Genomic DNA, 26,561 nt, shown 5'->3' with positions numbered 1-26,561 from the left:
TCCCATCTTTTCGCAGGGATGGGCGGGAGAGGGGAGACAGAGCAATTCCAGCTTCACATCTTTCCCTCATGAGGCAAGCAGTGCTTGACTAGCAGCCCCCACCGTATGCCTTTTTTGCCCCCCCTTCCCTCTGCGCGTTGCCGCCGCAACAATGTCTTACCTGTGTGAGTGGCACCGCGCGTCCGAGCAGAGTTGAGGGACAGAGGACACCTGTGCCTGCTTTTTTTTTTTTTTTCCCCCTCATCTGGATGGGAAGCGTTTTTGGGGGGGAGAGAGAGCAGAGAGCAGAAGGCAGCCGGGGAAGGGGAACAACTGGCGCTCGCCAATCCCCCCTTCCGCACGTAAACTGGAGACGACGGAGGCCACTGGAGTATTTGCTTTTATCTTTCGCTTTCTCTTCTTTTTTTTCCTCATCGCGCTGCTGGGAGGCGCTTTGTCTGTTCATTTGCTGGCGCTCTCACTTCTCTGTCTCCTCATCTATTTTGCCATTTACCTGGTCAACAATTTTTTCTATTTATGAGGCGGACAAGAGACGGGAAAGAAGAGGAAGGGGACCCCCGTTATTTTTTTTATCCCCCTTCATTCATTTTTTTTCCTTCCCTTCCCAATTGCCTTCACTTCCAGCCCTTTCTTTGCCCGTGCAGCCCACGCTCCCTCCTCCCTTTGCTGCCCCCCCCCTCGACGCCACTCATTGTCCACTCATAACTTTGGCGACTTTTTGATTCCACCAAATGTGCTAATTCCTCTACTGACTACAAAGACCTTTTAATTGGCTCCCCTCTCTTTTGTAGTTTGTTTTTGGGAAAAAAACTTTCTTTTTTCACCCCCCTTTCTATTTTTCTCTCTTTCAGTCCTATGCACCCTTTTTTTTCGGCGGTTCTTAGATCTAACCATAGGTAGGTCTGTCACCAAGTCTTCTTTTCTTGTTTTTGCTCAGTGCTTTTGCTGTACACACCGTGACACCCGCACTTCCACCGCCATTGACATATTCTCGTGCCTCTGTCAGTCCGTTCTTTCTTTTCTTTTTTGTTGTTCCGCTCAACCACGATCATCACCAAACAAGGACCGCCTCCGCCCGCCATCGCCATCAAGCCGCATTCTGGCAGCAGCCGTTACCGCGCACAAAGTGTGCTCTTCATTAAAAACCCGAAACGTCTCACCCCCCCTCCCCTCGCGCCGCCGTGCCCGATAAGAGACGGCCGTCTCCGTCCCCAACATCTGCTCAGTGGAGGACATGTTCATCATCAAGCATCATCTTTTTTTCCAAAAATGAAACGAGGTTCATGTTCAAGTCAGTCGCGTGAAGGTCAAACAGTTTTGCATGCAGTTCGGGACGAAAGCGCTGTGTGTTCACTTTGTCATCTGTGTTTCTGCACTCATCTGCCCCCCCCCCCCCCCCCCCCCTTTATCTCATATTGCTCTCAACTGACTCCCACAGACAGACTGACACAAGCCCTGAAAGAGAATGGACTAGAAAAAAAATGCCCTGATCATGCAGAGGATTCTTCTTCCCCCCACTTTTTTTTCCCCTAATTATCAGTATTTTTAGTTCCTTTGTTTCAATCCGTCCATCCATCTTTTCATATCCATATTGTGCTCCACCTATGAATCCATTTTTAATTATTTTGCCCATCACATCAAGAATCTTAAAAACATATCACATCCAACATCTCGCTCATTATCATCAATTAGCCAAACCGCGGTACGATTTAATGCTTGATATTGTTATTTTTGCAACACAAGGAGCAGATGCTGGATGAAAGTTTTTGTTTTATATTTGCTACTAATCAGGTTGGGTGGAGAATTAAGGGCTCATTTTCTTTGTGTGTGTCTGTGTGTTATGTGTTAGTTACACGTAGTCACAACAACTCATAGACGCGTAGAAAAGTTAAGACAATCGCACAACTCGTTTTGTTGTCCATCTGGTGCCCCCACGCCCACCTCCTCAGGGGGAGCTTTAATGGTTCCTCTGCCCAATAAACGAAGATATTGACGAATGGGACGATTGGGAATTGTGGATTGATGGATGGAGATTTTTTTTTTTTCTCTGGAATTCCATTTCTGAGTCCTGGATATCTAATTACAAAATGTAAAAAAGAAAAAAAAAATATAAAACTGACACTAGCAAAGGATTTTTTTTTTTTTTTTTTTGCTTAAGGACTGAAGCTCATCTTTTCCTTTGTGGGATTTTACAAACGGATTGATGACCCAAACGGCGCTTTTGCATAATCGATAACATACCGCTGATTTGTTTGATCGCTCAAGCCAACACAATCAATTAATTACATTTTTTTTTTTGTTCAGTAGGTGAGTACACTGCTTGAAACGCACTTCTTAACTGACCATAAAATATTTTTTTCATTATTCACACTACATATGTTATATATGTAAGCTATATATATTATAAATAATTTTACGTGTATGATGCAACTAAAATTAATGAGTTTTTGTATGCATATTTCATTTGATGAAATGTTTAATATGTTTCTATTTACAGTACAGCAATAGTCATGCATGGCAAGGGACGTAAACATTTCCAATTTGGTTCCTAGCGACCTGATTAGTATTTATTCACACTCATTGAAACAAGCATGGTGTGTGTGGGTAATAGCACGTTCTGAATTGCTTTTGCAATGCTCGCCATGCTCCCGAAAATCATATACAATACTTCAATCTAAATACGCCTGCATACGCATGGACTCGACACAAAATAATGTGATAATATAATGATGTGATAAAGGTTTGCGAACCGTGAGAGTAACTGGGCATCCCGTTGACTGTGTTGAGTGTGTTCACTGTGTCGGATGCAAAATGCACTTTCACAGCCGCTCCGACTTTGACAGACACACAGCCGCTCTCACTCCCGCATCCCCATCCCGAGTCACGAACATCCATCAAAGGTTCAGCCGTGATTGACCCCTTTTCTCTGATTAACTCTCCTGTCGTTGACATCGGTTTGGATTTATACTGGCTTCGTGCGCGTGTGTGTTTGCGGTCAAGGTTATGGCTCCGTACCTGGCAAATTCACCCGGGACCCGCTCTCATAACGCCCAATCGTTACCGATTGCGCTCGGCTCTGTGGACGCACATGCGACCGTTGGCGTCGAGAAGCTCGTTTTCGATAGTGTCGCAGCCGGCGTGATTCAAAATGGACGTTTTGAGTGCCAACTCCGCACGGCCTTTCGAGACGCCGCGATGTGGTTCAAGCTTTTTGGCCGTAATTTCAATGTGACCGGGATGTGACTATTATGTCCCGCTTACAAGAGACTAAGTACAATTGAAAACGGGAAATTGTTGTTTTGGCGGCTGATTTAGATGACAATAGCGCTTTGACGCTTGATAACCACACTGAAAGCTTTTGGGTGGAAGTCAAAATACAGAAAAATAAGAAAATGAAAGACATTCATGTAGAAACTTTCGTAGTTACACACAACACAATTTAAAGTGGTATGCATGAAGTAGAAAAGTACGGAAGTGTGGAGCTGCCAATGTGGACTAAACATTTTTGACTGGCAAACTCATTCAAACATACTTGCAAATACGTACAAATTGCAAAAGGAATGCAAATAAGTTGGCTATGAGCGCCATCCGGTGGTTTTGGGGTGTTAACACAAAATCTTCTATTGCGCTCCCTTTGCGAATTGCCTAGAATTGGGGGATTTGCATGATGAAACATCTGGTTTTCCATTTGTCCCAAATCGACAATATTTCCAATTTTGAATGGCAGTAAATGAGCCTGACATGGGCTAATTTTAACACCTTTTGAGTGTACCTCATGACCTCCCGTTTGCAAGTATTTTGAAGGGACGGCAGCGTGGTATATTGAACATGGGTATTTTTTGACAATCTATGCAAAATTTTGTTTGTTTTTAGTAGAATTTTCCTTTAATATCACACATGAAAAAGCCTGAGTTGGGTCGAAATTTCATCTAGGGGTTGATGACGTCCTCGTTCACCACTGACTGCTATGAGAGTGCGCGCGTGTGTTTAATGTGCATGGGTGGTACGTGGGCGGTACGTGGGCGTTCCTCGGGTAGTAATAGCAAGCAACTCACAGAGCTAGAACTGGTGTTTTCTCAGCTTTGTTTTTTTGGGCTATGGTACATCTCAGAGTATTACAAAATGAAAAATATTTTAACCCCTGAATGAAATTGTGACCCAATGTTTGCTTTTAGATGTTTTTGATGTGTGATATCAAAGGAAAAGGATACCAAAAAAATAGATATTTTAGTGTTGACACCCCAAAACAACTGGATAGCGCTAGTGGCCAACTTATGACATTTGCTAACCTTTTAATGACTTCATTGATTGGCTTAGCCTCGATTCCCATAATGCAAAAGTCTTCCAAAGTCATATTACTCTAATTAAACATAATAAATAGTCACAAACAAAAACCAGAAACCAAAAAAATAGATATTTTAGTGTTGACACCCCAAAACAACCGGATAGCGCTAGTGGCCAACTTATGACATTTGCTAACCTTTTAATGACTTCAATGATTGGCTTAGCCTCGATTCCCATAATGCAAAAGTCTTCCAAAGTCATCGTACTCTAATTAAAAATAATAAATAGTCCTATTTCAATTTCATAAATGTATAAATACACAGCGTAATAACTCTTGCCATTATCACATTTCATATCACAAAACATGTCATCCCGTGCACGGTTGGGGATAGTGATGCTATTACGTGTGGGTAGAACATTCAGCTTCTTTGTTGTTGTAGAATAACACGTGTTTTGTTGTTGAAGAGAAACAAGAGTACTTTGTGATGAATACCCCTGGTAGTGTTTAGTTTTTAAAAACTGCTGGAGAATGTCGCGTGGAAAAGAAGTGCTCCCGAAGAGCCTTCATAGAGCCGATCTTCATTGACGAACGGGCCAAGAGGGCAGACAGCAGGAGAATACTAATCTCTTGCCGCTTCCTTTTCCTCCCCGTGTTCTCCTTATGAGACGTATCGCATGTCGGGGGCTGAGTACTAGATCAGCCTTAATTAAACCGGCACAAATTGAGCACTTGGCTATGAGGGGCAGCGTGAAAAAAAAAAAAAAAATCTTTAGAAGAACTTGTCGTCTTAAATGAATGATTACATCTGCAGGGCCACATGAAACGTTAGTGCATAAGTGCGTGTGTGTGTCTTGCTCCACGATTAAAACTTATGTGGGACAAGGAGCCAACTTAAAAAACGAAATCTGGATTTTATTGGCACGCTCTGTTCAAGCAACCAGAATATAGGTCATAATCTAATATAAAAAGGCTGCTCAATAATTCATCAGAGCTGATTAAAAGACTTGTATGGATGCAGACAGTGTCCGTGAGAGAAGTTGCGTGGAGTGGGACTGAGCGTAAACGCGACGTTTAAGCCTCCTCGTGGCATTAGCGTGAGACCAAATTGCCTGAACACACTTTGATACGCATGCTAATTTTGTCAATGCTTTTGAAGACGTAGAAATTAAGATTATTTATGAACATGTCTTCAATTGTTGGATGGCATCGGTTCATACTTATGTATCACACTTTACAAATCCTGTGGTCTGTCTTTGTAGTCTGTGACTGAGACATAGCCATTAACTGGTCTCTACCGCCACCTACTGTCTCGAGGTGAAACACAAGTCAACAAAGAATTTTCTGTTTGCTGACATAGTTTGACCGCCACTCAACGGAATGTTGCAAAAAATGTAGGAAAATCAATGTCATGAAGCCTATTAAAAAGCATCTCAAAAATTGTAATTATAATGGATTTGTATGGTCCAAAATTTGGACAATGATTACTTTTGTACACAAAATCTTGCACGTCCAGCTGCAATCACACAGAAATGTCCGAATCGTTGCATTTGAAAATTTTATGTTTTTATCATCTGCTGGAAATTTCAGCTCCCTAGTGTTTTTTTTCCTATTGTTTTTTTTTATTATATTTAAAAAAAATCAAATGAATTTCCATAATTTGTAACATCATGCCACAAGGGTCAAGTGAGCTTTTTTGGACTTGTTTGTGAGACGCGCAACACTTATTGGCATTGTGCGTGGCCCATCGATCGATTAAATATGAAAAGAACAATCTGTTACCCCGAAGACATATTTTTATTATTCATTGACATATATAAATGAATAATCTCTTCACCCAAACTATGGCCTTCACTCTTTTAGATATTCAGATTGCGCGCTGCAAAATGAAGATGAGTGTCCACTTTGCCGAGAAAACGGTTGGACTTTTTCCAAGGTTCTGACCTAACAATAATTAGTTTGCGTTCGTTAGGACAAACCCAGTCTTATCAACCAGATCTTAACAAATCATGCGTAACTCAAACGGATTTTTCGAAAGTCCGCGCTTGACATTGACTTGCATTTATTGTCCTACCTTTTCATAGTACCGTCAAAATTCTTCTGCTACTTTCAACTCCGGCTAATCATGTGTAATTTTCGACCGCATTGTGGAGGATCAAAGAAAAAGAACTTTGGCAGAGATAAGAAAATGAAGCTGTGCAGCCCGCACGAGAAAATGCTGACTGCCAAGTACTCAAACTCAAGATAACTGATTGGTTGACAACTTTGGAGATATAAAGTCAGAAATTGAGGAGACTTTTGTGAGGAACACACTTAAAACTAGAGGTGTGCAAAAAAAAAAAAAAAAAATCCAGTTACGCAAGAACCAAGATGATAATTTACTACAATTCAGAATGAATATAAAATGTTCAGGAGTTGAATTTAAAATTTCCCAAAATCAAACAAATCTGCTTTCTGTCAACATCCGTAATCACGTAACACGTAATCACTTATTTAGCATGCTGGAACCCACATGCCGTTTTTGTGATAGCAACCTTTTTTTTAAATTTTGTTTAGCTGCATTTTTCTTTAGCACATGTTATATTTTAAATCTTTTAGTGCTGAGCGTTGTTGGAAAAGGACACCACTCGTATATTAAGCATTTCCAATCATCTTTCAAGGCTGACAGAATATTGTGTTCTATGTCTATGTAAATATGAGTGCTACCATATGAAAGATTGACTTCCATTCTTCAGTTAGAATTGATGTTGGTAATAGCTGTATTGTAAGTGTGGAAACACTGCCATCCATTGGTCACAGTTATCATTACAGTGCTCAATTGGCTTATATTAGGTAAGCATTAGTCAAGGGTGTCAGCGACCCTCCATAAAAAACGGATTTGACACAAATTTTATTATTTATTATTGTTATAACTATTTTAAAAGACCAGATTTTTCGTCCATGGCACGGAGTTATGTTTCCCTCCAGTTTGGTTTTGCGGTCGCATCTTTTTTTTTTGTGTGTGTGTTTTATTTTTTTGTTTGCACTTGTTTTTTCTTTAGTTTGTTTTGTTCCTGCGTTTGTAGCATGATTCCAATTGCGCTGCGTTTGCCCCACTCCCCCGTCAGCCTCCGTAATTGGCGTCAATTACATGCATATTTTCCCCAGCGATGAAAATTCAAATTTGCCAACTCGAGCGAACGCGCCGGCCCCCCTCTCGCGTCTCGTCCCGGTCGCGGCACCTGGCGCGGATTTGCACCTATTCGCGAGAACTGCATTAACCCTGTGTGTAATCGCGTCGTGAGAATCTCTCAGCCTGACCGTAACATTAGAAAGCACTTTCATTCGCATGTAAATCAGATGGATCCCCCTGATAGACGGGCGGCGCTTTGCCCAACGCCTTCTCAGATACATGATGTTGTCCTTTCATTTGTCACCCGTGCATATGAGCTACGCATAAGCAGATTTGATAGAAGCCACTTATTAGTAGAGCGTCGGGGGTTGTTGGCCACCAAAGCGGAGACAATTTAATGCTACTGTACATCTGGAGCAAATGTATAATTTACCCGATTGGGCCGCTTTTGCTTTTTGAGTCAGCTCAGCAGTTTTCGCCTTTGCCAATCTACGCACACAGGCGGTTTACTACTGGGAGTTATGAGATGCAGTTAAACAGATTAAGGCGGAATTTTTGCCTTTTTTTTTCCCCCTTGTCTGAAAGTGGCCTTCGCCGTGCTTTTCATTTTTGTTTTAGACTAACACAACGGGGGGCCGTTTGCGAATAAGCAAATTGACTCGCGTTGCTTAAGTCTTCCTAAGTGAATCAATCTTAAGGCAGCAGGTGAAATGTGGCAGCGGGCACTAAAGGCTCTCGAAAGCGTCGGCGACCCCCCCGTAACCTTCTGTCCTCCCTGTTCCCTTTTTAAAACAACAGACCGACCGGCAGACGTCAGCTCGCCCGAGCCAAGAGGAGAGAAGAAAAGAAGCTGCTCCCGTGGAGTAAATCTACCTTGAAATTGCCGCTTTTCCCCCTCAAATTGCTGTGAGTTCCCCGAGCCGAAGCGCGCGCGTCGTTTCCGATGGAAGTCACCTTCTTTACCTTTTCCCTCCGCAAATATGATATTTACTCAACTAAACTGTACACTGACGAGGTGGAGAGGTGTCATTTCATTAATCACGAAGGCACATAGAATAAAGTGCCGTTGTGTTTAAAAAAAAACAACAACTTGATTTACTCCTCCAAATGTCATCTTTGATCCTCTTCCGAGTTAATTAAAGTCATCTTTCTATTAATTGGACGATTATGTTGACAGATGTTATCATTCAAGTTTATGAGACGTGTCCCTTCACTGGAACTATTCCTTCACGTATTAATTCATAATCAGTGACACGACATTACAAATACTGTGGCACCTCTGACTGATTGAATACTAGTGCAGGTAATTCCCCCCCCTAATGACAAATAACTAAAACAAATGCTGGTCACAATTTTGCACTCTCTACACTTTTATTCATTTATTTAAAGAGCTAGCAAGTACAAGCATTAACTTCAAAAGTATGAAGCTTAAAAAAAACTGACTTACATACTGAGAGGAGCATCACCGGTGCAAAGAAAGACACATTTTGACTTTAAACAGTTGTGCAACGACTCATTGATGAAATAAAAAGATATTTACATTTATTTTACATTTTTAAAGTTATGTAGCTATAGTCAAGTTGATTTGTTTAGCCCTCAATCACCGCTGTCTGAAAGGGCTTCACATGTGAAAAATAAATCAGATAGGAGATGTACATATGCTTACATATATACACTGTATATGTATTACACCAACTAATATGAAGACTTTAAAGTTTAAAAAGAGCTGCAATTTTGAAAACTCCATTTTGTGGCGGTGTCATTGCTCAGCCTCTATTAGATTGCATTTTCCTATCAAGTGCAGAAGCCATCTTTGTTTGTCTTCCATCTCTTATTGAGCAGCGCGAGCGCGGCGCTTTTACGATAGTTGCCAGTGATCGATAATCATCTCCTGTCTTGTGTTGATTGTAGTGCAGCCTCCCTCAGTCTGAGGCTATGAGAGGGAGAGAGGAGGCCCAGGCTGCACCATCATGCTGCATCTGAGACCAGGGGATGAGAGTTTGGCCCGCAAAACACAAGGTAAGACAAAAAGCCATGCACGGCGCGTCTTTTTGCGTCAAGGTGTTGCGGCTTGAGACCGATACGCCGGCCAGTTGCTCTTATCTCGCTCTCAGCCCTGCTATGCATGCGAGGACCGTAAAGCTCGCTGACGGATGCTTTTGGGTCCCGGCCTCCTCGCTTCCGTATCTCGTCGCGCGCTTAAAGGTTAGGATCAAGGTTCAAGGTGGAATTTCCAGACGAGGCGTTTAATCCCGGCTTTTTAGCGCAGTGTGCGCTTTGATCAATGCCACATCACCTGATCCAGCACCTATCGATTATCACCTTCATTAGCATGATGCTCCAGCCACTGATGAGGCGGTTAAAGGATTTGTTGAGTCTGCAGCCATTGACATGTCTCGCGTGGACTTTCGCTGTCTTTGTTGATTCTCGAATTCTTTCATTTCCTTCATAAATGGAGTAGGGGCTGCGCGGTTATGTCCAAAATAATAACCACCATTATTTTGGTCAGTATTGAAATCACGATTATTCATCATGTTTGGTCAAACATTTCTATTTATTCTTGCTGAATGCAAGCCAATGAAAAAAAATGAACCAAGCACATACTACAACAACAGGCTTGTAACAACACCTCCAATAGCTTTAAAGCTTTGCGGTCGAAATGTCCTTCTCGGTCATTTCAAACTGAATTTAGTCCAGTTTTGTTGGCAGATTTTTCAAAATGGGTCAGCGAGCATATATTCGGGAGTGAGAAAATAGAGTCTTTTGTCATGCAAACATGTGCACCCGCCAAGCCAACTTCAGCGTCGTCATCGCGTCCCACTCGCTTGCCTGCGTTCAGACCGAACGCGAAATATCGCGTCGCTACGCTCATTCGGTAGGCTTTCAGTTGAGGCTGCCGCTACTGTCAGGATTTGCTCGCTTGCTCTTTCTTAAGCTTAATGAAGTCCTAACCCGGCGTTGCCCCCTGGTGGTGGGATGACGGAAAGTGCTTGATTTGACTTGTACAGCAGTCAGCTTTTTATATGTAATATCGCCGAAGATTAGCTTAATTCATCGTAGCAGCCAATATCGCGATTGAAATTCGATGAATTGGCCCTAATATGGCGTATGAAACAACACTTTGTCTGGCGTGAGACAGAATTCTTTTTAGCCCCGGACCAAATTGCGCACATTGAGTTCAAAAGCGGCCATTATCACATCAGCGCTTTTGTTTGTCTTTCACACATTAATCCCCTTGTTCTTTGGTGCTACACTTTTAAAGACTTCTTGTTGTTGTTTTTTTTAATTATTTCTTTCACAACACACGCTTCTCCCTACTGTCCTCCCATGCACTATTAATCAGCTGTAACGTACAGGGAATTGAGCCTCCGCGGAGGAGCAAGAGTTTTTGTTCTCCTCTCTCTTTTTCGAAAGAGTTTACACACACGGGCCGTTCCGCGCTTCCTCCTATTACTTAATCGTCTGCTTTGGCCGGCTGCAGGGGGACGGTAATGAAGTGCCTCTGCCTCGGCTCCTCTGTCATTAGCTGAAAGTCACACAGCTCCATCGGCGGATGCTGACGCCGCACCTCGCCTACAACCGCCTTACATCATGAAACATTACCATATAGATGAATTAACTGCGCCGTTTCATCGCATAAACACAATCAGCCTGGCGTCTCTGAGGAAAAATTGGCACTAATGCTTGGATTTTAGACCTATAGGCCTATTTAGTCTAGTTCAATCATGCTGTCTACTGGAGTTACCTTTATATGGCTTAGACCCTGAGGCTGGAAAAAAATGTTATGATCAGAACGTTGCAATTAGTGCATGAATAACATTTACAATTAAGAAACACATACAGTAGGTACCAAAAGAGCAGGTTAACATTTAGAAAGCTGTTCCCAAACACTGGCAGGGTTTTGGCCCTTCATCATTTCATCCCCTTCATTAACTGAGTGCCCCGCTCATTTTTCTGCACGATCCACTTAGCAGCAAATTATGCATCATTGTTCATATTCGGTTTGAATAATATACATTAAATACTCCATTTCTATACGGAATGACAGCCGTGGGCTCAGTATTTTTGTCATCTTTTGATAAACTGCTTTGAGTCCGGTGTGGCCTTCTGAATGAGCTGATTCAGAGAGAATTTTTAAATAGACATCATACTTCATTCATACAGTACTTTTATGACGGTTTTCAGGGAAACAAGCTCGCGTTCTCCCTTTTCCCTCACGTCCCTCTGAATTGGAGTTAATTCAAGGGTCCGGGAGCTCGTATGAGGCAAAAATGAGGGCAAAAAAAAAGGAAGAGTGATGTAATTCAACGGATGAGGGCTTGGAGAGTGCAGGATGGCACAGCAACTGATTGTACTTGTTCTTTTGTCAGACAAACACATTTGATGTGTACGTGCCACTCTTTCCTTTCTGTCATTATGTGGCAAAAGAAGAATAGCAGCGTCGTGCGCGTAGCTCATTTAATCGATAACTATTCAAAGAAACTTTCAGGCACAGCGAATTCTGCCCGGCGCATTTCTCTGGAATTCACGCCATTCACATTGCTGCGCCGTTTAATTATATTGTAATCGAATAAGATGCAGCGGCGCACTCATAGAGGGTGACTAACTAGCTGCTTGTTGTTTATCACAAAGTGACACTATCACTTCATATTAATTGAATTTAGACGCTAAGATTATATGTCTGAGCTGGACCTTGGTCCATGGAAGGGCTGTTTGCGCGCGGCATTGATTGGGCTACAAAACGGCAGATCAATAGTGCTTCACTCATCCTTGTCGCGAGTAGATGAGCAGCAACATAAGTCACATGGAAAACGGGATGCAGAGTCCATCTCTGGCTGAGTGGAGCATTTTCAACATGCGCCTTGGTCATGTCTTTGGGAGGAAGCATCAGCTCCCATATATATATATATATATATATATATATATATATATATATATATATATATATATATATATATATACACACTCAGGCTGTTTGGTCATGTGACATTTGCCAACTGAGCTGTGATTGGATCTTGCCTGTGTACGTACGAAGGCACTTTTGTTTTCTGTCGACTGTAGGATTAAATCGCTGGATTTTGCATTTTAATCGAGATTCCACTAACATTATATAGATCAGAATACCATGTATAAAATCATGTAGTGCATCGAACTTATTATTGCACACAATGTTTTGACTTTCCATTTAAAACCAATGGAATTGCATTTAGCGCTTTGCTCTGGTTTATTGACAAAACATCGAATAGTTGGCTAGAAAAGGCGATTCAAAGAAAACTTTTGCACTGTACAACTTGTCCAACTGCGCTTTGCTCATCTTTGATTGATCAAGTGCAGCTTTAAATTGAGTAAAATTCAATTGTGTTCATAGCAAGCGATTTGGAACGCCCCATTTGATGAATGCCCACACAGCTAAGTACTGTTGTAATGCATTTCTCTTCCTCTCCGCTCTAATAAGCAGCATTTTCTTGAAGCGTTATAAAAGCCGCACCAGACAAACAAATGAGCGCATTCTCGAAAGAGGGGCTTGGATTTTGTCGGTCGCGCATCATAGTCCGTACCGTGGCGATGAGGAGAAGGCTGTTTGTAATGCGGCCAAGATGAAACGGTCAAGCGCGGCCGCTGACCCTCAGCCGTCTCCGAGCGCTCGCTCTTGCGCGAGAGAAGCGGGCGGCAGAAAGCGGCCACCGCTCCGATGTGGCGGCCAACGCTCGCTCGCTCGGCCTCTGCGCTCCGCTCGCTCGCGGGCTCTCAGCCTGGTTCTCGCTGAAAGCCTCCCCGGGACCTAGCTGGGAGTCTGCCAGGACGTAATACAAAAGTTATTGATTAGATTGCGTTAAGGAAAAATACCCGCCAGGAGTATAAGTGAAGCAGTCCCAGTGGGAAGCTAATGCTTCCCTGTGGGTCTTTGTCCCCAGACTGTCAAAACCTATGATAACCTAGTTGGATGGATGAAAAGAAATTGTATCACACACATAATAAAACTAGTGCTATCAGGGGATTGAAAACATAGATAAAGATCTGTATTTAATTGATTTTAATCATCTTTTTAATCGCACCTAAAAAAAATCACTGTTTTAGTTTGTTAATGGCCAAATAATTACAATTTAAGATTGAAATAAAACGTTTATCCTGTCATAGACTGCCTCAAATGCGGGATGTTGGAAAAGAAATTTGCTATGGCTCAGAACAATTGTGTTTTGTCGCTATCGTTAGCTGTGGCTGCAGTCGCAGCTGGGTGCTTTGCATTTATGCTGTAAGCTAAACTTGAGCTGCTTCTGTGGTAAGTAAGCTCCTTCTTACAAAAAAATCATCAAAGGTGCCACGGAGGCACTTTTTTTTTTTTTTTTAGTTGAACACCATTATAGCACCAACTCTGACATTCTCTTGCATTTTCTCAATGACCCTTTATTTTATACTCTTTCCAAACTACTTTTTGATACATTGCGATTCCTGTCTGCTCGTGGCTTAATAGGTCTTCTACCCTGATGAAACCCTAACAGTGTGTTTCTTTTCGTCAGAGGGTTCAATTATGCGAGCGCTTTCAAATTCTCGGATTATAAAATGATGAAGAATAACACTCCCCGGGCTCGCTGCTGTAATAAAGTTGATTTAACCAAAACAGGGCTTGCTAGTTATGCTTTTTATCATTATACCACAACGTCGTTAAAACATGAACGCATTCTAATTGGAGCGTGTGATAACAAACATGGCTATGAGTCACAAAGAGGCTCCATTCAACACATTTTAATAGACTCGTAATAGTCAACGGTGTGGAGAGAGGCAGTCAGCCTTAAAATATCCTCGCCGCTTGCTTTGTTATATGACATTTAAAGTATAGGTTAATATGCTATACCGAGCACGGAATTCAATTTGGGATACGGCGATTCCCGTTAATGAGAGCGATTGATGGATTATGGATAGTGATTGACAAATCTTGACCAAAGATATACAATGAAACTAAATGGACGGGTGTGACTCGAATGTCCGGATTGTGTCAAAAATATGTCTTTGCTCGCTACGTCTGCCGACAAATATGCTTTGATCACGTGATGGAGATTGGTCTGTCCGTCGGGTTAGAGGTTGAAATCTGTAGGATAACAAAGGCTTGAAATTGAGCGATTATTGGACTTTTGTGGCGATGGAGACCAATCACAAAGCAAGATTGTGTTTTGGGGCGGCATATGGATTTACATGGTTGAAAGTCACTCTCTTGTTTGACGATAAGTGAATAGGAGCTGTCAAAAATAATCGACCAACGACTCATCGATCAGCAAATTAATCGACAACTATTTTAACAATTGAGTCACGTTTGAGAGCCATTATTAAAATTAAAATTGTAGAAATCCTCCAATGTCAGCCTTCAACGGTAATTATTCAAATTTCTGTAGTTTTTAATAAAAGTTGTGTTGAACTAAGATTAGTTGATTTTTCTTTGGGAAAATGATTACCAAACCAGTGACTGAATCAGTTTAATATGCGTACATCAATCCCTCCTGTGTAAGGTTGCTTAATTGTTGTTCAGTTGTTTTTATTTTTTTTTTATTTTTAAACAAACGATGGGTATCAGTAAACATCGATACGATGTAGTTTTTTAAAATTTTACCCAAATAATACACACCAGCGGATTTTTTAAATCATTTATTTATTTACTGTATATAAACATTTTTTATTTAGCAAACAAAATAAATAAATACTCTCCAACTTGTATTGTTGCAGCCAAACACCAATCTGTAATTCACCATTATTTGTGTTTTAACTGTTTTAACACAGTGACTGCTGTATACATTTTTTATAGGCTCGTTTGACTTGTACATTAATAGCCATGAACACAGGCTGACCTTTGACCCCATGATCATAAGAGTGCCGCCCAAATGCCAGATTTGCTTTTTGCAAACTTCTGATGTGACTTCTTGCATTTATGCACAGCATATGACAATATCAAGTCCCCATAATTTTTCTCTCGTGCGCGAGCGAATCATGTGGTTGCCACTCGGAGCTTAGTGCTGACTGTGCGGTTTGGGAATGCTACGGCCATCTGGAAGGCGTTCTGGAATTTTGCAAGTTCGCGTTCACTTTTAAAAGCATCTTAAATGGATGAGATGCTGGCTGACGGAGCCAGTTTTAATGCGTCGCCCGTGCGTCGAATCACAGCGAGAGCTGTTTCTGTTATCATGACCCCTCATGGAACTAAATTAGTGTAAAAAGCAGAATTCAGTTCGAAACTTCTCTTCCAAAAAGCTCAAATTTCAAGAGCTTGCTAAAATGAATAGAGTGCGTATTAAAACGTAAAACTTTGTCCTTTTCGATCAGTTTTCTAAATCTCGTTTGCGTGTTTCTGCCATGTTTTTTTCATCCCCCGCACCCCCCACACACACATACACACGCAACCTTGCACACTTGTTTTTAATGAAGATATCTTTGCATCAAGGGATTCTCTAATGGCAGCGGCAGACATGAACTTAATATTACTGTCAGACCAAAGCAAATTCCATCAGCCCAGGGAAAAAGTTGCAGCGCTGGCCGTTTTCTACAAGTCATAATATTTTAAAGCCAATATCCATGCTGTGCTCATTTCCTCCCCTTTTTCCCTAGGTCACAGGTCAAAGTGATGCGTCATAAAATGTTCATGTGCGATTGGACTATTTCTAGGGCTAATCGCTCAGTATATAAACTCAGTGGCCACAGAGAAAATAAAAGCTTGGTTTTGATTGATATTATCAGACAGGGAATAAATTTCGTTCTTCAGTTTTATGGTTGTAGTTTACAGCGATGTACAGACTTTTTCAAATTTATATCTGCACTGCTTATACCGAGTAGGTTTAATAGTTTGACCCTTGCATACAAAGTAAGACATACCTCTCAGTATAATGCAGTGGAATTCTACACTGGAGATGGGCAACTTAAAGGGATACTTTACTTATTTAGCTATTTTCAGTAGTAAAAAATGAAGTAGATTTCATAAACATGAAAATAGAATACCTTTGAAAAGGCATTTTGAAAGAACCACAAACTTAACTTGTACAAAAGTACAGATGAAATAAGGGCAAAATGCACGCCGGCCTGCAAATAGCAGACATTTGTGGATAGTTGATGTGCATTGGAATGGATTTAGAAAAATGCACCTCAACACTCCCCCAAAATGCAGATAAAAGTCCATTATTGTGTTGCACTTTTATGAAATCGTGGCGATGAAACCGAACCGGTACGATTGTTCATGTTGATTAGTCAGCATCGAATGCAGACAAACCCCCCGCATATGCTTGCGTGCACACTTTGACACCCTCACACTGAGTTATCCGCCCACAGCAGCCACCGGCGCGCAGTGAGAAACGAGACATTTCCCCTCCGCGTGAAGGCTACGGCGTGCCTTCTGCTCCCGTCTTCGCCCCCTTTCCCCCCCGTGGACTCGCTCTCTGTGGCGGATAGTAGCCTGTGGTGGGGTCTTCATAAATCAAGACGTTTGCGCCGGCACTATGAGGCTACTTTTTAATTAAAACTGTGAATCAGGCCGCGTTGATTATGAATTGTACTCGGCTGCCACTGAATAAAATATACAGGCCTGGTCCCCCCCACCCCGCGCCTCCACTCAAACTCTTCCTCTCGTTGTCTCGCTCCGCCCGCGTCTTTCTCTCTCTCCCTTTCTCTCTCGCCGCCACTGTTCAATTTTCAGAAATGGAGAACGTTCGCAGCAGGCTTTGGCCGCGCGCAGCTGCCGAAGGTTGACGGTATTGTGAAATAGCCAGGGAGCTTAGCGCTTGCATAAATATAATAACTCAAAATACAGAGTGCGGCGCCACTGGGGTCAACACCATTATATCACATAAAACAGCCAGGAGGAGACCAACGCACCACCACTACATGCTGCCACTCCTTTAATTATCACTGCTAATATGTGTTGTTAGCTTACGTCACCCGCTTGAAACTGTGAGGCCGGTATTACGATACAGAGAACGGGTCGGGTTTGCTTCTCCCTGCACCTGTTTGAAGAAAACCCGCGTTTCCATTGCATTCGTGATAGCGGAAAAGGCAACTGAGGTAACAGGGGACGCATTTCCGCTTTTCCACTCTTCATTGTCTCCAGGCAGCAACGGTGGCAGCTCTATACTGTCAAACGCAATGAGTAATACTCCGATCTATGAATATATTTATATGACAAACTGCGGGTCCTAAAAGCTTCTCCGAGGAGTACCAACAATCTCCTTTCTTGATTGTTTATTAATGACCTTTGTATGTCTGCTTAGCGCGGTTGACGCTGTCCTACAGAAATACGCGGACTCGGGTTGACGCCGTCCGACGGAAATATGCGGACTCGAGGCCGGAAAATAGTGTTAAGTGGGAAGGGGACCTGAGCGCGTTTACTGCGGGGAAAAGACTTGAGAGCTGAAATTTCCAGCAGATGATTTCAACATATAACATTTCTAAATGCAATGATTCTGACATTTCGTGGTGATTGCAGCTGGACGTGTGAGATTTTGTGTTCAGAAATCATAATTGTCCAAATTTTGGACAACCATTATAATTGCAGTTTTTGAGATGCGTTTTAATCGGATTTATTACATTGGTTTTCCTGCGATTTTTGCAACATTCCGTTGCGTGGCAGTCAAACTATGTCAGCAAATAGAAAATTCTTTGTTCAAGTCTGTTTCACCTCGAGACAGTAGGTGGCAGTAGAGACCGGTTAATGGCTTTACAAAGTTAAACTGACTTAAATCTAAAACTCTTGAAAACATACAAAAAAAACCCATGATGAACCGCCATGTAGCACAGTAACATTGTACATTCTATCAGTGCATGTGTTTGCCATGGAAAAGAAATGCAAATCTATCCCTGTGCGCAATCAAACTCCTGAATGATAACGCCCTGTTAATTGAAGGTACAAGAGTGATTCACTCTGACGACTGCAGCGCTGTAAATTGAGTCCCTTACGTCGTCATGGTGACTAGCATAGAGCGAGCTCTGGAGGAGTCCTGACCTAAGTTGGAGTCACGTTATCTTTCCCACATAACCCCCTTTCTCTCCCCTACAATCAATCCTGTCATCGAGTTCTATTTGCATTTTTATGACTATTCATAAGCAAATTATAGTCACTTGTTTTGAGCCGTCCCATTTAAGATTCAAATACCACTGATGAGCATTCATCCAAGAATGTTGACGTCACGATAATGCCAGCTGAATTGAACCTCTAATTGCATACAAGATGTTCTCTTATTGCTTTCCTAGCATGCCGTGCATATGAAAGAGGGGCACAGACTCTCACAGGACCACTTTTGTACTTTTTGCTTCTTTTTTTTGTAGATGCACTGGCTGTACTATCTATCTATCTATCTATCTATCTATCTATCTATCTATCTATCTATCTATCTATCTATCTATCTATCTATCTATCTATCTATCTATCTCTATCTATCTATCTATCTATCTATCTATCTATCTATCTATCTATCTATCTATCTATCTATCTATCTATCTATCTATCTATCTATCTATCTATCTATCTATCTATCTATCTATCTATCTATCTATCTATCTATCTATCTATCTATCTATCTATCTATCTATCTATCTATCTCTATCTATCTATCTACAAATGTATCATTTCATACTTCTCTCGTCAGTTAAGCTGACGGTATCTTGTAACGTCATCTCATTTGTCGAAAACTATTCGAACATAACAGGGTCAAAGTTCAATCCAAATCGGAAAAAAAGCTTCGTTTTTCTGGAGCTCAGATGTAAAATTGCTCACTATGGCAGTAGAAGACAGCATAAGGTGTGGAGAAAGACACGATGACGATGATAATGTCAAGAAATTTGTTCCAACTTTTAATTTGGAATTTACTGTAAAAACATACGTACACTGCTGCGCTACTGATTTCGTTCCTACTCTTCTGAAATTAAGCCCACCAAACCATTTTTTGTATATGGTTTGGTGGGCCCCCCAACATCACATTTTACCAAATAAAATGTGCCTTTCGTCAAACAGCGCATTTTTTAACAAACAGCCAAATGGCAACAAGTCAGAACGCGAAATGCTCGACGTACTCTGTCGTTCTTCTTTGTTCACTATGCGTGTTGCCTTTTTTTGTTGAATTTATTGGCAGTTTACAATGCGCAGCGATATTACGTAACTCCTTATGTACAGTAGCTGATGCAGCAATCGACTTTCACTCCCAACTGCGCTGTGGCAGGCGATATGTATGATGACAATCAAGAATATCAGTTGTGAGGCGTGCCGTTTTAACGACGCGTGATACAGGTGTACATGTTTGATATTGAATTTCCCCCCAGCTGAGAAACAGCGGGGCACAGAATTGTTTTAGCGCTGCCCAGTAAACCCGAATCCCGTCCAACGTGGCTCCCAAAGGACGCGGGACCGCGCGGGACTCACTTAGCTCATCGACTGAGCACACGCTGTCATCATTCGGAGCAATTTCTCATTCTTCCTTTTGACGCGACAGCTGTTGAGCAGACGAAAGCGCCTGCGGCCGTTCGGCGGCAAGCCGGTTCGGCGTCTGAGGGGCCGAGCCGAGAGTTATGCGCGATCCCGGTCCGCGCACCTCAGTCAAGCCTGAGGTCATAACAGCATCCAAACAGTTTGTTCTTGTCTCGAGAGGCGTGTACGCCCTACTGGAAATTGTTCCTTTTTGCATATCAAGTCTCAAGCAGACATAAATGTATTCAAACCTTCAGATTGAGGAATGTTTTGACGCCGCTGAGGAAGATAAGTTGGTCTCTCTCCCAGGGACATGTTTCTATTTACACCACCTCCTGAAGAGGCGCTTAATCTCGTCAATGATTTGTGGTTTTAGCAGCAAAATCCTTCTCTACCCCTCGCCCTCTTTTTTCTCACCCGCGCTCACTTTTATTTATTTTCTCTTCGCTCGGCCGCGCCTCGCTCACTTAGCCACAGGTGCCTTGCGTCAGCACCAGTGCGCCGGCTCGTGCTTCGTTGTGTAAGAGGAGTGCGCATGGTTCGTAGCACGTGGAATGTGCGTTGTGTGTGCGCAGGTAAGTCTCAGGGCAGGAAGGGGCTCCTGTGCGGGAAGTGACCCTTGTGACAATAAAAGCGCTGTAATCACTTTAAATGTGTTTTATTGTCAGCTTTTCACAGATTAGAACCGCAATAATCTATCCCCCTCCATCCATCTCATTCCGAGCTGTTATTTTTGGCACCGGGATCCCGTATTTTTGGATTAGTAGGTTCGTAAGTGTTTTAGGAGGAGGTAAAGTGAGAAACAACAAGGCTGCGCGGCAAGGTTGTCTATTGTGTGCATAAGGCGGATGTTCTGCTGAAACGCTTTTCTTTAAGGACAAGAATTGAATGAATGCGATCGCTTCAAGTCCGAGTCAGCGTCTCCTGGGTATGATGTGATACAAGACAACTCGAGCCGGAACACGGCCTAATCCGCTACCGCAGTCTGCGCGACACAATTCACGCAACGCGAAGAAACACAAAGCAGAAGCTTCCAAAAATAACACCATATGACTTTCCAGGGCTATAACGGCAATAACGTGCTAACCTCAACTTTGTCTACATCGGTGTTTCTCAAGTAGTGGGGCGGTATGCCCTTAGGAGTCGCAAGGTGATGCCGGGGGGGTGTGGATGACCCCAGGGAAAAGGATTTGGTTTTGCCACGTGAAGTGTAATTGTGATAAATAAGGATTGGCTTTTTTTTTTTTCAGGCACTTTGATGTCCTTGAGATTTTTTTTCTGCCAGGGGTGTCAAACTCATCTTAATTTGCGGGCCTTGTGGAGGAAAATGTATTCCCAAGTGGGTCGGACCAATAAAATTACGGGATATATTTATAGAACTTTGAAATTTTATTTATTAAATTAAACTCACTTTATACTTTGCAAAATCATCTCATGGCCCAGATTAAACCCATGTGCGGGTCAGAACCGGCCCGCGGGCCATATGTTTGATAATGGCCTACTTATAACCAAGCCCATTATTTACTTTTAAGCAAATATTAATTAGCAGTCAAAATGTAATTTTCGGTCATTTCAAACCAAATGTATTCCAATTTTTTGCTAGGTTTTTGTCGGATTTTTCAAAATGGGTCACGATTGACAGCTCGCACTGTAAATATTAGGAATCAGGTGAAAAACTCAATGTCATTTCACACTGGTAAATAATATTTTTGTGTGAGAACAGTAGATGCTTTTGTCATGCAACCATATGGGGAAACAATGCCCCCTGGTGGTAGTGCTTGATTTGACTTGTAATAAAAAAAGCGCTTAACTTTTTAAATGTAAATATTGACGAGGATCAGCTTAATTCATCATGGCAGCCAATATCGTAATGGCGATTAAAATGATCTTAATTGTGTAGCCTTACGTTTTCAGTCTGCAGATGTGGCCCCCGCACTGTACTTCGCCAAGCTTCCGTTTAAATTCAGTAGATTCTTCATTTTTCAAGCTCATAATTCGATGTAAAATGTTATCAAGCGAGTTGTGTAAGTCTTCACATTCGTGTGACCGTATATAACTCATTGCATATTCGTCCAAATGGGGCTGACACATCAGTGGAAAACGATCTCGTCATTCTCCCTTGTGGCTGAATATTGACTGATGACTTTCATTCGCAGCTATCAATTCTCTGGCTAATTTTGCACATTTCAATTAGTGCCAGGTATTCTTGAGTCAGACTGTGATTAGAAGCTGCAGGGTCTTGGTCTTCGCCGTCAGAGGTTGGCGCTCCGCCTCCTGCCGTTTTTTTCCCCCCTCGTGATCGTCACAGTTTTCACGGCGTCGTGAGTACGCCACAGCGGAAATTGCAGCCACTCTCCTAGGCCGTATCGAGAGTTTCCGAGATGATGATGAGACTCCCCGGAGGGATAACGACGTCTAAGCGGCTCTCAAATAGATGTCCCCCGCATTTAATCCCACCCAACGCTCAGTCTGGACAGGCATGCGTACCTCTAAGAAAAAAAAACAGCAGCCCTATATACAGACAAGATCAGACGGCTCGGTTTTCCGGTCGGTCGGGCCGCAGCCACTGCGATACACGACGAGACGGTTAGTCACAGTGGCCAGCTCACACGCACGAAGACTGGAACAAACACAAACAGGTGTACGCTTTAAAATACCACGGTGGGCGGTATCAGAAAAAAAACATGCCGGAACTCAAAGAACCCTCTCAATGTATGCTTCGGGCTACATTGGGGTCACATTTGGAACATCGCATTCCTTTTGTTGCACAATGTGACATGCTCTCCCCCTTTGGGCAGCTTCATCACACCGTGTACGGAAAAGGGATTTTGGTAACAAACGCAGTATGTGAACTAAACCGAATTATATTGCTTGGTGGAATTGAAGCGTCCTTCATTCGAAGAATTCCGCGGGTGTCTCCCCAACTAAGGCGTCAAACTTGCTGAGATACAATGAGGATTTATCTGCAGTACAGTAATCCTAGAAAGCTGCTTTAAGACGCTGTTACTTACTTACAATAAAGTCTATGGTAAAGCCAGGTCGTGTAAAATATGATCAAGGCGACAGGTAGTTGAAGAAGTGCTACTTTATCTTTGGTGGGGCACAGTAGCGGAGTGAAGGGCAGTTTGAGGAGGGAAAGTGATTTAGAAGAGTGCATTAGTTGAGCTATGATGGGAATTGGACAGGTGACCTGCCGCTAAGCTAGCTGGTTGGAACATCCGTCTGAAAAAGTAGAACCCGATTAAGTCTTTTGTTAAACGGGGCCTTTTAAAGTTCTTAGGTCAACGTTTATGGGATTTTTACGGTTCAGGTGTAAACAATGGAACTAAATGTTGCCCGGGGCCCAGGATGAACTTTCTGAAATCCTCCTAAGGTGTCCAGATAGAAGACTACACCCCGCTCTGTTGGTGTACAAATACAAACGTAAATGGAATCTGTGCAACTCAAAGCGGAAAACGTTGTTTTTCAAGAGGGGAAATATAAATAACGGGTAATGGGATCACTATCGGGATAGTAAACAGTCACAAATTCAACAATGTATATAACACATAAGCAGGCACTGGCAAATTTAACAAATGATTTTGTCTGTGTTAGGATCGTGGTGAAAGTGGAAATTTGGAACTATTTTGAATATAGTTCGTACAGAAAACTTATAAGTCTGGGGCCATGAGTGTATATTTATAAACATGTGGTTGCTCAATTTATAAAATGAATAGGGAATGAATGCAGAGGCGTAATTATGGACCCTTTGCAACAGGAAGCACCAAGGCCACTATTTCTTTTCTTGTACTGTAATTATTTCATACATAATCACAAGCCTCTGGGCCTGTGTAAATATCTGCATGAAATGTTTTTTGTAGTTATGACATATAGATAGACATGATATATGCATGCGTGTGTGTATATCTGTATATAAGATATAGATATGTCTCGCAACTGGCCAAATGGAAGATTTTCGTATTTAATTCTATTACATTGCAATCATTTAAATTTGTTCATTTGTTCAGCCCAACTCAGAGCTCTCAAGTTCCTCCAGAGCAAACTCGGGTGTGTAACAGTAAATTTGTTCGGTATGAGATTTTAGCTGTTAAAAGTTGCGAGCAGTTCCTCACCACCTCGGCTATAAATCATAGCGGAGCTTCAACAATGAAATTCTACCTACAAGCAGCCTTGAGTGTGCGTGTGTTTGACATGGCGCCTCATGCTTATTTCTTCCTTCAGATTCTGCCACATAATTCCCTCGCATGACATTGTTCTTTCAATGAACACACTCGCTGCCGTTGATGCACATCAAGGTTTCGTTTTAATGGGGCTAGCTGTGAACGGGTTAAGGGAGAAAGGAAACACGGCAGCGCGCCCGACTTGGCGCCCAAGATGAAGATAGAGCACATGCACCGTGAAGGTTTTGAGGTCATGCACATAGATATATGCAGAGATGCTGTCTGCTGTCCTCCTTTTTATCAAGCGCTTGAATAAATGTGAAAAATCGCCACCCTCCAGTTTTTATGCAAATAGCGCCACAGCCAAACCTGACACTTAACACGTAATGAGGAAAGGGTGATGAAAGTGTGCGAACGCAGGAGGTGGATAAGTGGCAGAATTTAGAGGCGGCATTGTTCAAACGGACAAAATGATAAAGCGGAGAGAGAAGGGGCTAAATAGAATTAAAATGAAAGGAATGGAGCGCAATTGGAAAGGAAGAGAGTGATAGCGGCTTCCATGTACTCTCTTTTTTTGGAACCAGACACCGTAATGAAAGTAGATTGGTCCTCGGTCTCGCTGAATGTGCGCGCGAAGGCTGGCTGCTCTGATTCACTGTGGGGGCCGCTTGAGTGGCTCCTTCCGAGCAACGCGCGCGCAAGCGTCTCCCACCTCCACAGATAGGCCGCATGAATATTTATCACAGCTGATTTTAATGAGTTGGCGCATCAGGCCGGGATTTTGTGGATATCTTCATGTTTCGGCCAGATCCGGCGTCCGTCTCAGTCCTTTTCGCGCGTCATGACGATGAAACCGATTCAGGATCAAACTATCTCATGGAAGATCTCAGCCGAGGTTGCTTTTGGAAAAAAAAAAAAAAGGAAACGTCAACCCTAAAAACGCTTTAGTGAGCGAGTAAAGATTTCAAAGCAAATTCTTCTCCACTCTAACACGCATTCATGGAGTCCACAAGTGCGCAAACCATTCTGCAGCTTGTCCTGCGTGGATTTATTACAGTGAGAGCGGGCACATGTTGCTATAGGAACAGAGTGCGGTTCACTTACATATATTAAAGTCAGAATCTGTTGCTTTTTTTCCACATCTGTAAGAAAGAAAAAAAAAAAGTCAGGCTATTTTCGCTGACAAGTCGTTACGGGCGCATGTTTGCGGCATCTGAATCATGACCGGCGACACCTGCAAGAATGTGCTCCCTTCGGGCTATTATTTAGTGATTTATAACTGACATAAATTGGAATTTTAGAGCAGTGCCAATTACAGAGCGGTGGCCTCACATCCCCTCCTTTGTCACCTTCCGCTGCAAAAATATGAGACATGTTGGCCTTGACATTCATTAATGACTCAGTTCATTGTTCATTTGGGCCCACTTAGTAGCTGTTTTTTTTTTTTTTTCTGTTTGGTCTGAGTAACTACCTGAGACATTGTGTTCTTACCTAATTGGCCGATGCCTCGTTGCATCTGTCTAGCGTCAGAGGCAGCCGTAAAAAAATTAATAGGACTCCGGCGCTTGCAAAATTTCTTGCATTGGATAAAGAACGCGTGCTGGCTCCTCAAGATAAGTCCTCTTTGGTTTCATATCGTTTTCAAGATTTCTAGCTTTTAAGTTTAACTTTGTTAAATGCAGTATTTCCTCAAACGTGTCCTCCAGGCTAAAAGGGCCGATTGTCAACTTACAGCAATGAGTGCCTCTTGTTTTCCCCTTCAGGAAAATGGCACTTGAAGGAGACAAAAATATAGCACACTGAGAGTCTGATATCGAACCTGAGATGAATGGCGAACATTTATTTGGTCTCCGACCCTCCTTGCATCTGAAAGGCAAGTGAAAGAAAGAAATATGGGGCAAAATGAGAGCCTGATTGGGCTGCGGTGACAATATCTTATTTTTTTCTTTGTTTCTACATGGAAAAGTGTGTTATCTAAAATTTGGATGAAGAGGGTCATTTTAGATTTCAAACTTTTTTTAGCGAAAGAGTTTGGCTTTCATATTTGACTTTTATTTCAATTTCAAGCTTCTTAACTGTCTTTGGGTCATATCAGTGGCTTAAATGCTCACTGAAGATGAAAAAACAGGGAAATAAGTAGCAAGACAAATATCAGTAATCAAATATTAATGTGTGCGGTACATATTTTGAATGACTTGAAAAATATTGTGAAATGTAGATTTGTTGATTCTTCATTATGTTGAATGTGAAAAACTACAAAGAAACATGAAAAAGTACAACAAAATTATTCATGTGGCCAAAATAGCAGTTTAATAAAACTTTAGAAAAGTAGATTCAGTGTAACCACGTTCAACTGAATTTTTTTTTGGTATCAAATACTGCCTCGCTCGGCAAAACACGGATATTAAAAGTGAAATCAATAAATGGCACAAAACTTTTATTCTGGATCCTACGATAAACACGTAATATACGTTGTGATATAGTTCACTGTGGTAAGCTTTATTTCTACGTCCTCTCCACGTTTGGCAGTGTTTTATTCACTCATGCTGTGCAATCTGGCGGCGTTCTGGTCTCATA

At 42.2% G+C, this 26,561-nt stretch overlaps 1 protein-coding gene across 1 annotated transcript in view; it reads left to right on the top strand.

The window, feature by feature from the left end:
- Window positions 1–70: 70 nt before the first annotated feature.
- The window catches only part of grin2ba (glutamate receptor, ionotropic, N-methyl D-aspartate 2B, genome duplicate a), a 100,405-nt gene continuing 73,914 nt past the window's right edge, over window positions 71–26,561 (top strand). The window contains exons 1-3 of the mRNA XM_088436870.1: window positions 71–896; window positions 8,193–8,300; window positions 9,306–9,413. Coding sequence (XP_088292996.1) covers window positions 9,387–9,413 — 27 coding nt within the window. The 5' untranslated portion in view covers window positions 71–896; window positions 8,193–8,300; window positions 9,306–9,386. The remainder of the gene's footprint in view (window positions 897–8,192; window positions 8,301–9,305; window positions 9,414–26,561) is intronic.

This window comes from Hippichthys cyanospilos, chromosome 16 (assembly GCF_059441005.1).
Source record: "Hippichthys cyanospilos isolate Australia breed blue-spotted pipefish chromosome 16, RoL_Hcya_1.0, whole genome shotgun sequence".
Classification (NCBI taxonomy): Eukaryota; Metazoa; Chordata; class Actinopteri; order Syngnathiformes; family Syngnathidae; genus Hippichthys; species Hippichthys cyanospilos.
Note: the sequence above shows the minus strand (reverse complement) of the source record. Positions and strands in the feature narration are given on the sequence as shown.